The sequence below is a fragment of the Electrophorus electricus genome, chromosome 12 (genome assembly GCF_041902795.1).
Source record: "Electrophorus electricus isolate QZ-2024a chromosome 12, ASM4190279v1, whole genome shotgun sequence".
NCBI classification, from domain to species: Eukaryota; Metazoa; Chordata; class Actinopteri; order Gymnotiformes; family Gymnotidae; genus Electrophorus; species Electrophorus electricus.
This window is the reverse complement of record NC_137508.1, coordinates 2,713,082-2,728,235: the sequence shown is the minus strand read 5'-3', so window position 1 is coordinate 2,728,235 and position 15,154 is coordinate 2,713,082. Positions and strand designations below refer to the sequence as shown.

Below are 15,154 nucleotides of genomic sequence, written 5' to 3'. Positions count from 1 at the left end.
CAGAAATCGGATCTCCGACGTAGCCAATCCGGACACAGTGGGGCGGGGCGACAGCGCCGGTTCCGCGGCTAAGGTGGGAGGTTTCGGAGGCGAGTATTGCGTTTAAACCGAGCGCTAGGACATGGGCGCACAGCGCTGAATGCTTTTACACTTGTGCACTAACCGCGCACGACTAACGACTTCAGTGGTGGCAGTCCATCAGCTGTTTGACGCTTCAAAAATATTCATCCCGTGTCTCGACACTTTTGTCGTCTCACCTGCACGTACCGTGCTCGGGAGAGGTGTCCAGTGATGGAGCAGGATAAGTACTTACCAGAGCTGATGGCCGAGAAGGAAAGCCTGGACCCGTCTTTTATACACGCCATGCGCCTTCTCGCCGAAGGTAACAGGATTGTTGATCTCACCCATCACTGCTCATCATTCTGCTTGCGTCGTATACATGTGCAGTATGTCTTCATTGTTCTTCCTAGTCTATTATCACCAGGTGTGCGTTTTATCGTGTGAGGTTTACGAAGCCATTGCAATCGTTGGCATTTTCTCATAAATGTTTATCTGGACTTGCAAATTAAAATGCATCTGCGTTTTCAAACACCGGACGAAACAGGCGTGCCTCGGTGCAGGTGTCTACCCGCCATGCTGTTAGGAGGCAAGAAGCCTGCCCCCAGGTGTGCTGGCAGCATCTCTGAAGTATAGTGAGGACACGTTTGTTCAAAGGTGGGGATGGGCTCTGTCTAATTATTCGAGTTTTTGGCTTTTCGTCGATGCAAATTGTTGTGGTAAACTTCGTATAAAAGACATCCGAACGAGGCGTCCTGGCTCTAGAGGGAAACACCGTGCATCAGAGATCTAAAGTGTCACCATATTCTTTATCCTGAGCGACAATAAAATACCTGTTTTATCTATTACCAGAAAAGAGAGAAGACGAAATCATCGAGTGCACGGGTCCGGGGTTTTGTGAGAGGAAACTTTCTTTTTAACGGTTATAATTTATAATCAATACTATTTTTGTGCCTGTTCCCTCGGCTATAAGGTGTTAATATAACATACTTACACTTAAACTTAACTCCTAATTTAGGTTACATTGTAAGAAAATGTGAATTGTCCAAAGGAAGCATGGATCTGAGACACTGATATACTCTCATCAATGTAGTTCTATTGCTAATGAGATATAATGTGTTCAAAATACGTGTGTTCAGAACTGTAGTAGACGCCTAGTAAAACTGCCATTTTATGTCTTATTTTCATACTGTGCTGAATTGACAGCAAATAATGTATTATCGGGTTTTTTGACATAATAATGATGAATTATTGTGTAACATCACTGTATCCCCCTTGAGATAATTTTTGGGTTTACTGAACTCTTCCATTAACAAAATGACACATTTCTATTTTTCTGACAATTTGTGCATTTGAAGAATCTTGCTAGCATGGTAAAAGAGAAGGTTAGAGTGTAAACAAATACAGTTTCCAGAGAACATTCGTACCATTTTTACAAAATCGTTTGACCTGTCAGATTATTATGTGCTTATAATGTAGTAAATATCCTGATCACTCATTTGAAGGTCAAAAAGAAATTAATTATTCCTGTGGTTTATTAACACAGGAATTGAACAACACAGCACAAACCAATAAACAACAACAACAACAATAATAGTAATACTACTACTACTACTACTACTACTACTACTACTACTACTACTAATATAAATAATAACAAGAAATAACTGCAGCAAACTATCAGGTATATTGTTATGTATTAGGAGAGATAGAATGGTTTCATCTTACAGAAAGATAATTTTGCTTTTTTTTCATGTTCTAACACCTCATTAAGACTTTGATCCCAATTTTGTATATTACTAAATGTTGTGTGGGGCATTGAAAGTATGTTTTTATTTTCTGACTCTTAAAATGATTGAATATGCAACATATATTTATAATATGCTACTTTGTGCTTTCATTAGCGCAAGCATTATGAAAAACATCTCTCCTTGTCAAAATGCTACTCATAGTGATAGTGATGCTATCGCAAGTGATCTTTGATGCTTGCTCTTCCTAAAGGTTAAAAAATTGACATCACATTATTCACCCATTCAGGCGTGATTAGATTCAGAGTGCTGTTCCATCTGAGTAGCCTTAACTTCTGAGTGTAGGATGTGTGCAGTAGTGTACGCTTCATTCTCTTTCTTCATCAGAATAAAACGGAGAGAGAGAGAGAGAGAGAGAGAGAGAGAGAGAGCAAGCGAGCAAGCCCAACGAGCACGAGAGCAAGCCCTGGAGTGAAACGCAACCTCAGTGCCATGACATACACGACAGCTGGAGGGTTTTGCCCCTTTTTTCAGGCAGGGATGATGAATGTGTTTGCTAGTGTGGTGCAGCTGAAGTTAAGAGAGGCTAATGCTTTGAAAGACGTGCTAAATTGACCTTGTTTTGCAGAATCAATGATTTGGTCTCTATGACATCCCTTATGACATCCTTTATGACTTCCCTTATGACATCCTTTATGACATCCCTTACGGAAGCTCCTTGTGGTCGTTCCTTTACTGGTGTTTTCCAGAGTCTACCCCTGGCCCTGTCAAATTTGCCATCCTCATTGGTCTAATTTTGAGTTGCAAATGCATTATGGACAATTGAATGCCATTGGCTGGATGAGAGATGTTTTATGCAATTGAACCATCATCTGCACTTTTGAATACCATGAAATAAGTTGAAAGTCATTATCTTTATAGATTGATCAAGATCTAACATTTCAGCAAGGGGGTAATAAATAATTTGTGTACTATCGAATAAATTAATGCAGTTGGCAACAGATGTGGTCATTTGTACACATCAAAACATTTAGAATATTATTGCTTGCAATTTGATCAAGGATTAATGCCAATCACTGACTCCATAATATAACTACAAGGTATATGAGGTGAATGTAAGCTGTTTTCTGAAGCTAATGCCCCATTTATATTAAAATCACATAAGAAAAAAGCCATTTCTAATTTTTCTATCAAATATCTGTGTTGGTCCAGAATGTTTCTACATGTCATATAGAAAGACAGGCTGAATTTTGTATACTGTTTGTTCTCATATCAGATTATCCAAAGCACTTTTAGTGCGAAAAAAAGATCTAAAAAGCCGCTTGGCTGCTGCAAGAAAAACATTGTTTGAACATCTAAAGAAGATTCCACCTGTGTTCATTTTCAGCTTTGGCTTTAAGGAAATACCAGTGCCATATTATGTATGGGTATGTAAATTGGCTTTTTTCTTCATGTGTTTATGAATGCCCCTCTGCTTGGTAGGTATAAACACACCCAAAAGTGCAAACTAGACAGAAATGCATATTCATTAATATGGACACATTTTGGAAGAGACAGAAAACGGTGCTAAATGGTGCTGCTACTGGGGCCCCAGAAGTAAAACAGCTGTCTCAGTCATAGTTAAGCTTTAGTCATGGCCTTAACAGTCTGTTTGAATCACATCCTGAGCTGCTGGCCCTCTGCCAGCTTTTATTTGCCGAAGCATGTTGTCCAGACATGTTCATTCCCTCCGAACCCCAGCAGAGACGAGCTTGTGAGCAGTGCATGTACCGTGACCGGCACTTTGACCCCTGCGAAATCTCCCCAGTCCATCCTCATGGTGTTTTCGGCACAACTAAACAACCTCTAATTTTGCAATCAGCTATTTGATGCAATTTGATGCTTTTGTTCCTGATAAAGTTGCTGTTTGATGCAATGAGATTCCGACAGGCCGGGCATCGAGTTTTCTACTGTGGAGGAAGGAGAGGGAGAGACTTCCTAACTGAACATTTAGAACCTCAGTAGGAACGAGACAGTAGCCAGTGTTGAAATTGTAAGACTATTTATGTTGTTAATAAAAAACCATTTATTAAACATTTTTAATAATTTAATAGAGCAGCAGAGCAGAAGTGCCAAGTTACATGGCGACTAATGGCGGCTAAAACAGGGCCGTGACTGCTGAGAGGTTTGTCCTAAACGAGGGCCATGACTTGGAACAAAAAGTTCCATGTGATAAAGGCTAGGGCTGAGGGTGGGATTTGTAGCCATATCTTTTCTTGTGAATTGATTTTAATAAAATCCAACAACTCTATGTTATTATTAGAATCTCATTAGAAATTCTTTCAGGGATCTGGTTGGGTATTCTGTAATTGCAGGGGCTGGTAAGAGGGAAGTGGCAGACACACTTTGATTACACTAGAAATAAGATGGCGTGTAATTGACCGTATTTGCCTTGACCTTTATGCTGAAAATGGCTTCTGTCAATTCCAAGGCTGCCCCTGGCTCAGTTTATTTATCGTATATTTTTATTTGCAACTCTGTTCTCTAAAACACGTGTAAGAGAGTCCTCTTGAAGCTGATCTGGCCCAGTGGTGTTTGTATGCAAAGGGTTATGTACCTGATTGTCATTGTTTCAAGTTTGGTTTATTCGTCACATACATAGTCATACACAGTATAACTCGCAGTGAAACGGTGGAGGTTTATCTCTCAGATGCCTGGTAAGCGTGCTGTCGCTGTGATGTAGGAGACAGTCCTTGTGCTCCTTCAGGGGTGCTGTGGCCCGGGACGGCTTGGTGAGCAGCATCCCACAGTATTACTTTTGAAATGGGTTCAGTTGGAGCTGCAGAGCCTGATTATCATATGTTATAACGCTGGGGCAGCTGCTGTGGTTGGGCGTACAGTTGTGTGTGTTGTGTTTGCGGTGCACAAGACCAGCCTCTGCCTCCTTACCCCATGCATCCTTGCCCCAGCGGCAGACTCAGATTTGAGCATTTCTGTTTGGGGTGTCCTAGTCCAAGCCTCCAGCTGGCAACACAGCGGAGCCAGGTAACCAGAGCTCTGCTGCCCGCCCTTGATTATGTGGCTTGGGGCTTCTGGGATTTAGATTTTTTTTCAGGATAGATTATCCGAGAACCCTTAGGGATGACATATTGAGAATACTATTCTGAGAACAACTAGAACTTGTATGTTAATTACCAACCATCACAGGTTCCTAGTTATTATTAACCCTGGATAGTTTCAGAAAATATTCTTTTGTATAATAGTAGTACATTCTTGTGCAATAGATGGATTTCAAAAACAGAATAAAGGAATGGACTGAAGGATTGTGAAAAACAGCTGTGTGTGACTGAAATAACACACAGCCACCACAAGAGAGAAGTCTTACACCCCTACACACTTAAGTGCAACAGAGCTGAAACAAAAGCACATTCTCTTTTGGAACTGGGAGAGTAAAAGAGCTCCCCAACACTGCGATTTTATCACTGCATCCATGTTGTCCATATTTATCTGCTCAGTAGATGATACAAGGTAGGTCTGTTTACTCTGGAATCCTACAAAGGTACTGTAACAGTAAGGGGTTTCTCCAGAGATACAGGCCAGCTTGGGTGCAATTGCAATAAAACAAAAACCGAACAAGCACAGCCGTCGTCAGAATCCAAACACGTCATGCAATCATCATTTATATTTATTTACAGGGGAAACTGGTGATGAGAGCCAGGTGTTGAGCATGATGGCGACGAGGAGCAGGGTGGTGCAGGTGGAGGGGGCAGCAGGGAGGAGGAGGAGGAGGAGGAGGCAGGCATATGCCCTCATCCCTCTTATGAAGACTGGCAGAAAAGCTCTTGGGCAAGGGTGCTGTCTCCCATCCCTGCCTCACGCTTATGAACTCGCAGGCCCTGTTAAGTTCATCGCTGCTGCAGAATCCCACAGCACTGCGATAATTCTTAATTAAACTTAGGGGACAGTGCTTCTTTTTTTGAAGTTTGCTCTAGAGTTTTTTTTTTTTTATTGATTTACAGTAGCTTGGTGACAGTGGGGAGATTTTAAATGTTAACTAATTTAATTTTGCACTGCTGTTGCAAGACCTATACTACAAACAGTTAATTTCAGAAAATAAAGAAATAAATGCCATGAAATGTCAGTGCATTGTAAAGTGTTGAAGTGCCATTGAAGTATAAAGGGAATTTCACCTAAAACAGCTCAACAGGAAATGCAGTACAGAACTAGGCATTGATATGCTCATCTCAACTCCTTCCCACATTTCTCTTTGAATGCGCCATGATGAGCAGGGCTTCCCATGGCATCTCAAGCCAAAGAGAAACCCGTCTCAACTGCTACGAGAACAATAATGTCTGGATTAAGAACGCTGCAATCTAAATCAGACATGGGGTGTACGCTTCAGGCCTTCTGATCTTTCGTGCTTCTGAATGCATTGTGAGAGGGGAGTGTGCTTTGTGCTGCTCCTGTCCTGGCCCATGGTGAGCAGGATTCATCCTGAATGTCTGTGCCTGCCCTTCAGATTTTCCTCTGCTAAAAAAGGGCTCCACTGCTGGGACAAGCATCTGCCCAGAGCTCTTTTCTATAAGGCTGCATTGATTTTATGTGTTGTGAAAGCAAAGCGTGTTCTGGAGAGACCTGGCACCCACGCCATGGAACCGCGCCAGGGTAGCGGATTTCATCGGTGAGTACGCACCGACTCTAAACATATGGTCCAGTATGTGGGGTCTCAAACGACAACTAATGAGTGAGTGGGGGAAAAAAAACATCCCTGTGCCCTACTTTGCTTTTAACAATAAACCAAATTGATTTGTGTTTAGGAGACATGATCCTAATGGAAATAAATGCACTTTATTGTTACACTTCAGATATGATCTGATAAGAAGGCTGTTAGCTTAAATTGTTTTTCTGGCAGTATAAACATCACTTCTATAGATTGCATGGTTAAAAATAAAAGTCTGATATACTGCAGACCATCTCCATCAACCAAACCAATGACTAACCACCTCTGTTTGTGGAATGAGGGTTACGAGGGAAAATGCAACGTGATTATAGGATCAGCTGTGGATGAAAGCACTCTATCTCAAAACCCATTAAACAGGATTTCCCATCCACAGAACAGTCATGTGCAGGCTAATAGGTTAATGCTGGCTATCACAATATTGTCGTTCCACTGTAGAAATGGACAGATGTCCTGATACCCTTCTCAGAAGCGTGAGGGAACTTCTCCCTGTCTGTCTCTCTCTCTCTTGGATCCTATGGAATCATTATATTCGGTTACTTCAGTCTGATGTTTGTGAGCAGTTCTGGTAAGATTTCTCCGTCTGGCTTTTTTCTTGACTTTTTTGAGATTAAGTGCCCACTGCTGAACTTGCTTGTGCTATGTCCCCTGCCCAAGCTTCACATTGGGCTCCACTTCCTGCCCTGCCTATGGAAGGGCAGCCTCTTTAGCTACTGTATTCCATCTGACAAGACTTCTTGGAGATCTAAGGGTGTGTTCATTCTTGTAATTTGGTTGCCTTATTTAATAAGGTTCTTTAATGGAAGCTTTGCCTGGGGCATTTTACACCCAGTACTGGACAGCAGAAACTGTGTGTGTGTGTGTGTGTGTGTGTGTGTGTGTGTGTGTGTGTGTGTGTGTGTGTGTGTGTGTGTGTGTGTGTGTGTGTGTGTGTGCGTGCGTGTGTGGGGTGTGTATGATGATCTAGATGCAGACAGCATTTCAGCCTGATGTTTTGGCTCCAAACAAACATGTGGATGGAGTAGGACAGGAGTCTCCGAGGACTGTAGCAGAGGGGGCGCTGTAGTAGACTGTTTGATATCATCAGTGATAATATTCCATATTTCACGTTTCCCTTTTCTTTGACAGTAAAGTATAAATTGGCAACTGCCACACACACACACACACACACACACACTGAAGAACCATAAACAGCACAATTTAAACATGTTCCATTTCAGTTTAACCTGTTTCAGTTTAACATGTCAACACACCACAAGTCTCATGAACAGGACATTTAGGTTGTGTTTATACTTGTAGTTCGGTTCCGTTTGTCCGGAACAAACAAGACAGTGAGTTACATTTTAGTCCCGGTTTGCTTAGCGTTCACACACAAATTTACAAATAGCTTTCCAATTAGCTGTGGTTTGATTCAAACGACCCCGGGTGCAATTGCTCTGTTAGTGGGCTTCGTTAGTGTGAACGCTTCCTTTCGAACTCTGGGTGCGCACCAGTTAAGCGAACGGACTCCTGGGCAGTCTCGGTCAGTTTCTAGAATTCTGGTGCGGTTCGTTTGAAGTCTGAACACAAAACGAACCGAACACGGGACGTGATATCACAAGATGCGATACTAAAATCGCCGCGACAGAACAGTGCATCGAAAGTAAAAAAAAAAAAGAAAAAGAAAAAAAAAAGGAGTTTGCCGTTACAGTTTGCAAGAGGCATCGGAAATGTATGTCGTCTTCTCTCTGCAGCGTACCCTTTTGGGTGCTTGCAGCGGAGGAATTTCTGGCGCTGTTTTGAAGCGTTTATCCATTTTACCACCTCTTGCTGTTTCCAGATGGTAGAAATACCACCAGATATGCACAACTCCGATAAGTGCATTAAGCCCATAGACTGCGTGCGTCATACGTTATTTTTAAAATACACTTATTTTGGTTCGATTGCAAATTTACAAGTGTGAACCGCTAAGCAAACAAGCGCAAAAATCTATCGGTGTATAATTTTCTTGTTTGGTCCGGACCAAGGGAACCGAACTACAAGTATGAACACATCCTAAATATCATGTTCATGAGACTTGTGGTGTGTTGACATGTTAAACTGCAACAGGTTAAACTGAAATGTAACATGCTTAAATTGTGCTGTTTATGGGTCTTCAGTGTGTGTGTGTGTGGCAGTTGCCAATTTACACTTTACTGTCAAAGAAAAGGGAAACGTGAAATATGGAATATTATCACTGATGATATCAAACAGTCTACCACAGCGCCCCCTCTGCTACAGTCCTCTGAGACTCCTGTCCTACTCCATCCACATGTTTGCTTGGAGCTAATGCATCAGGCTGAAATGCTGTCTGCGTCTAGAGCATCACACACACACACACACACACACACACACACACGCACAATTTCTGCTGTCCAGTACTGGGTGTAAAAGGCCCCAGGCAAAGGTTCAATTAAGGAACCTTATTACGATCACGAGAGCTATTACTCTTTTGGAGAAGAAGGAGCGCTAATGAAAAGCACAGGAATGTGATCTGTGGGTATTTTTGGTTTATCTCAGAGATACAGAGTGTGTGTGTGTGTGTGTGGGGGGGGGGGGGGGGGGTGTTGGAAGAGCAAGATCCATACATTGCTCTTTTAATTTCTAGCTTCATGTGAGCAGTAGTGTATTCTCTTGTAACAGAAATTCAGAATTTTTTTTTACTCTCTTGACTTAATTAGCGTCACTCGGTGGCATAACTTTGCTACGGCTCCCTGAAAGCTACCGGACCCTGCTGGGTTGACATCTGTCCACCAGTAACGTCTTAAAGCTTCATTGCTCTCTCTCCCTCTCTCTCTCTCTCTCTCTCTCTCTCTCTCTCTCTCTCTCTCTCTCTCTCTCTCTCTCTCTCTCTCTCTCTCTCTCTCTCTCCTTGTTTCGGGCGCAGACAAGGAGCTGTACTGCCTGTGCCGACAAAGATTTATTCTAATTAGGAAGAGAATGATGAGGCGTCCTTTGTAGTATGGAGGTCAAACAGCAACATGCAATGAGTTTTCCTACCCCTTCAAAAAATCTTGAAATCATCATTACTGTGCAGCCAGGACTTATTAGTGTCTGCTAAAATTCAGTGCCAAGGCAATATGAATATTTGAACAATATTACTGTCAGCATACATGGACTTTAAAAACTGTTTTTGAAGGTCTTTTTTTTTGGCTGGGAAAAAGCGAATAGTGCTTCATCTCACATTTGAGACACCTTTTGTACGAGAACAGCACATGATTTGGTATGGTTCTGTGCTGAGCAGTATGTCCAGTGCAACAAGAAGTCCAAAAAGACACAAATCCCTGAGGCTCATTTAGGTTGGTGTAGTAATATTCCTCAAGCTAACACTCCACGGCAAAGACAAAATCACAGGGTGAGGAACAGGAAAAGCATGTCCAGGAAAGGTGGAGCACCTCTAATGTGTAATAAACAAACAGCACCAATCAGCTGAAAACAATATTAGTTACCATATGCATATTCATGACTTTAAAAATTGCCTTTCCCTGACATCTCAAAGAATATGTTCTCATGCCAGTTTATTTGCACATCATAGTGCTGGTTATTAAAGTGTGTACTGTACTGATTTCTAGGTCAGAATATGTCTTGGTTTTTCACCTTGAAAGTGAGATGCAGGCTAGACTTACACAGCTTGGTGAGTTTAATGTTTGGGAAGGAAGGAAGTCCGTAAATCTAGGGTGTGTCCGCCCACGCGTGTGCGTGCGTCCGTGTGTTTGCAGCTGATCCTGCAGCAGCAGAGGTCAGTGCCAGGATTCACATCAAATAAAGAACAGCACAGTGACCCTTACTAGTGCATTAAGTCAAAGTTACTAGTGAACTATAACCTGCTTTTAGTATGAAAAACATACTGTAGATTCTATCTCAAATTTTCTGCATTTTCACTGACATTTTTGTATGCTTTATGTTCTATACACTGAGTTTAGCTGAGGGATTGACTGTATACAGTGCCTTTAAGAATATTTTCTTTACCAGGCTCAGTGAATCAGTGACACAGAGGGTGCTGGCCCAGGCTACAATCCACATTTCAAAGGGTAATAATAGAAGTTGCACAGAATGTTGTAATATTCTGAAACTGAAATGATATCACAGTGGTAGCATTCAAGAGACGCCAGCCTTAATGGTCACTGCACAGGCTTTCCTACAGTTTTTGACTCCCTGACCATGCAAATACTTTTCTTTATTGCCCTTAACAACATTCTTTATACACTGCCTGACTGCTTGGTTTGGGAGTAAATGATGAAATTCCGTTTAAAAGCTCCCTTGCTCAATGTGAATCAGGGAGAAAAGAAAATGAAATCTTAAGTGCATTGATAAAGTAACATCATTACAGGTCTGCTCAGCATTGTCCAATGATGGTGTGTGAGGACAGCTGCATCGGAGCAGCACCGGACCAGGGCTCAGCACGTCAGCCGGCTAGAGGCTGCCGGTCACACGCTACTCCTGTCTCTCATTCAGGCCCCCGTCGGTCTTTTAGGGTGTTCTGGAATGACAGCGTTAATTTAAGACGCCACGAAGTTGTATTTTCACTGCCGAGGGACACAAAAGCAGGTTTACAAGCGAGGTGTCCTCAGCCACGTTTCGCCTCAGACTCTCGTAAATCGAACGCACGCTGTCCCTCATTGTTAGGTCTCACTCGCAGGCTGTCTCTCATTTTCAGCTCAGTTTGACTTCTTTTGTGCCTTCCGTTAGAGCGGGAGGGAGAGCGGAGAGAGAGAGAGAGCGAGAGAGAGAACAAGGAAGTCGGATAGCGTGTTCCAATCCAGACTGGCTCTTCGCCATGAGTGACAGACTAAAAGAGGTCCCGTCATGTTTCAAAGAGTCATCCAGTGTGGCGAGACCGAGATGCTTGCCATGTGCTGTGAGTGAAGCATTTCTAAGGATCCTCTGTGTTTTCACGCTGGGAAACCCGAGACATGGAAGTTAAAAGATCATGACTCTGCATTTATGGAAGAAGTGTGTGTCATTAGGATGTGTGTTGGGCTAGCGCGCTCTCTTGATGGCTCTGCCAGTCTATCCCGAACTAGCAGGTCTCGTTCGCCACTTCTGTCCAGGAAAATGGGACACGTATGATGTGTTTGTCATATAGTGATTAGATTCTATTTGAATTTTTATGTTCATTCATTAGTTTGTTGATTTATAGGCATCCATTTCAACTCCTTTATTAACAGCTTTCTGATACTATCTGTAAATATCAACAGTTGTGTGAATAGTTTGGGTTTTTTTCTGCCAATATTTTCATAGCTTGGTTAAGGTCACTGTCAGAATAACCCTCCGCTAACAAATGTAGGCTGCCTAGGGCACACAGATAATTGTAATAGAGGATCCCCGCTGAGAGTGTGTTTTATTGTAACTACACGTGTGGACAAAGAGCAGCCTTAGCGCTTCAGGCGAGCTGGATACTGCGCCGCTGATCTGTCACCGACGCAGGCACGGCGAGAGACCGGCTCTTTTCTGAAGGCTGAACGCAAGCATCTGGGTGGGGCTGACACACATGGAGGCCCTTCCTGCATAAATCCACACTGCATGCACAAGTGCGAGTGGTGGAGGAATGTGATTTGCAGCAGGTAGAGGATGCTGAGCGAGCTGTAGCAGAGGTGAGAAATAATGAGCTTCTCCTGCCATGCTCTTCCTTCTTCTCTCCCTCTCCCTCTCTCTCCTTCCCCCTCTTTTTTCTGTCCCTCTCCATCAGGCTCTCTTTTTACTTCTTTCTCTCCCTCCCCCTTTCTCCTTTCTCCCTCACTTTTCTTCTATTTCTCTCTCCTCCTTTGTCTCTGTTCCTCTCCCTGTCTTTTCTCTTCTTTCTCTCCTCCGCTCCCACATTTCTCTCCCTTTTTCCCAGGCTTAGGTCTCTGCTGTGTTGTTCTACAAGAGTGGCACGGGTTCATAATTCTTAATTCTGCGGAGCATTACTTTACCTGTGACGGCGGGGGAATCCCCCTAGGAAGCCCAGTGACAGCTTCATTCTTGGGCTCCTTAATGTTGTGTGTCTGCTCCATCTTCAGCTCAATTCTCCAAAGCACTGTAAAATTCCCCAACCAAGAAATGTTACTGTTTTGCACAGCAGGTTTTCAATTTGTGTCTTTCTTGCTAACAAGTGTTTAGTGGACTTAATGTGACGGGTGACATCTACAACATAATTTTAACATTTGGATACGATTAACCTTCTGCACTGGGTAATACACGTTTAAAGACCCAAGAAACAAATAGGCTGCCTCTCTGGCATCCACCTTGGGTCTTTGCTCACAGAATAGTTTGGGTGTAAAGTCTGAGAGTGCCTGCTGCACAGATAACTCAGGAAGACAAAATACTTTCCATCCGCATTATTTTGTTGAGCACGTCTCATTGTGCTCAGAGACAAATAACGGGAAAAGGCTAAGCGACTCTTTGACCCAAACTTGGAACACATCTCAAGGCTCATTGTTTATTCTGTTGCAGAAATCGAAAAATACGAAGGGGGCGAACTCAGAAAAGATGGGGAGGTGAAAAAATACTTGGATGTCATCAGTAACAAAAACATCAAGCTGTCAGAGAGAGTGCTCATTCCAGTGCAGCAGTATCCAAAGGTAAGATCTATGCCCTGCAGGGCTCTCTTATGGAAATTCTGAGAGTGGGAACAGGGAACAGTAGGGCTGCGCAATATATCACTTGTTAATTGTGATCGCAATTCTAGCTTTCGCAATACTGATATTGCAAAAGGTGTCAATTGACAAATGAGCCTTCTAATAAATCACGTTTTTATCTGTGTGCTGTGAGCCCCCTAATCAACGTCTTCTCTAGTTGTCAAGATTTACAGTGTTTTGCCAGTGACAGAATTTAACTGACAGAAAGAAATTTCCTGAAAATAATGCAGAGCCATTTTTAACCAAGTAGCCACATAATGTGATTTTAATATATTTTGAGGCACATCACATTTGCTATATGTGTATTACGATATTATCACAATGTAATTGCAGTATAATCAGAGTATAATATATTTCTTTACCATATTATGCATAAATGGGAACATTTATGATGACAGAACCCCTAAATCAGTGTTACCATCATGAAGGTGCCACGATGCTGTTGAAAGCTTGGACAATATATGTCAGGACAGTACCGATTCTCTTGTGTTCCACGTTGCACAAGCAAACCTTACACTTTTGTTTTATGGTTATGCAGATTCCTTTTGCTGTATTGTTTTCATTTGTCACGTAACAGGTCAGAACCAGACGCTGGCAGATATGAGGAGCAGAGTTTGCATTATTTACAAAAGGGTTCTCCAGAGTTGTAAACAAATAAAGGGCAGTGGCCACAGAGAAGGCATCCAGAAGATGGAGCAGGCAGCAGGGTGAACAGAGATACAGTCCAGGGTGTCTCTCCAACAGGGGTAAGATGGAGGCAGCAATCAGGTGGGAAAACAGGCCAAAACTAGAGTAACAGGCAGGGAGACAGCTCAGTACACATGAGATAATTATGGCAATGCCTCACAAGGAACATGGAGACACAGAGAGGTTTAAGTAGACAGGCCCTTGATGATGAACAGGTGACAACGGTCAGATGTCAGGAGGGGGGATCTGATGACAGTGTGCTCATTGAGTGATCTGGGTTGAGTGGCAGGGGAACTGGCAACAGGTGGATGCTGGGAGATGTAGTCCAGGCTAGGGAGCATCATCAATAATTAATATCAGATTTATTTATTTTTTTGCAAAACTTAAAATATTCAGACAGTTCTTTATCTCCCTGTGTGGACATTTGGTATGTATTCTGTTATTTTCATTATCATGTTTTTTGTTGTTGTTGTTGTTTTACTAATCTTTTAATCAGCTAGTTCCCAAGCTAACACTGGCTGAGAAATATGTTTTCCTGTACCCGTGTAGCTTTGCAATAAATGATTTGTGCAGGAAGCTAAAGAGGCAGGAAATCTTTTTATCTACCAGCACTATCAATTTTGTGTCCTATTACTGTTTGTAAGTCAGTGGAAGAGGTGGAAATCCCTCCCCCCCATGCACTTAGTGTCTACTTTACTTTTATTCACAGACCCCAGCTGAGCCATTGAAACCTATTATCAAACAAAACAGTTTGGGTTCTGGATGATTATGGTTTTTTCAAATATGTACCAATAGCTGGATTATGTTGGTTGAAGTCTTTTGAAAGGCTGCTTTGTGTGATTCATCTGAAATTGTGGTATAGTGCTAAAATATGACATAATGACTGACACTCCCACAAAGAGCTCAGTGTTGTGTGGGTGTGCCCTTTTGCAGAAATTCTGACCAGAATTCAGCTGTGTGATGTGCTGATTGGCTGTCCTGGCAGGGCTGTGTTTTCAGAACTTTCAGGAAGTGTGGAAGCAGGTTTCAGCTGTGTGTGTGTGTGTGTGTGTGTGTGTGTGTGTGTGTGTGTGTGTGTGTGCGTGATATTAATGATGATATTACAATGGACATTATTTCTGTCTAAACTAGGAGGCAGAATGCTGTTGAATAAAACATTGACCGGCATTAGCATGCAAATATTAGATCCTATGTGCTGTTCCACTGACGTTCAGGAGCTGTAGATGTATTGCAGTAAGTACATTTGAGCTATAGATGTATTGCAGTAAATACATTTGAGCTGTAGATGTATTGTAGTAAATACATTT

General features: G+C 42.4%; 1 protein-coding gene across 5 annotated transcripts in view; it reads left to right on the top strand.

Annotated features, from left to right (window-relative positions):
• The first annotated feature begins 86 nt into the window (after positions 1-86).
• The window catches only part of khdrbs2 (KH domain containing, RNA binding, signal transduction associated 2), a 64,294-nt gene continuing 49,226 nt past the window's right edge, over positions 87-15,154 (top strand). For all 5 annotated transcript variants that reach the window (XM_081725174.1, XM_081725172.1, XM_081725173.1 and 2 more), the window contains exons 1-2: positions 87-382; positions 12,976-13,103. In XM_081725174.1, coding sequence (XP_081581300.1) covers positions 292-382; positions 12,976-13,103 — 219 coding nt within the window. In that variant the 5' untranslated portion in view covers positions 87-291. The remainder of the gene's footprint in view (positions 383-12,975; positions 13,104-15,154) is intronic.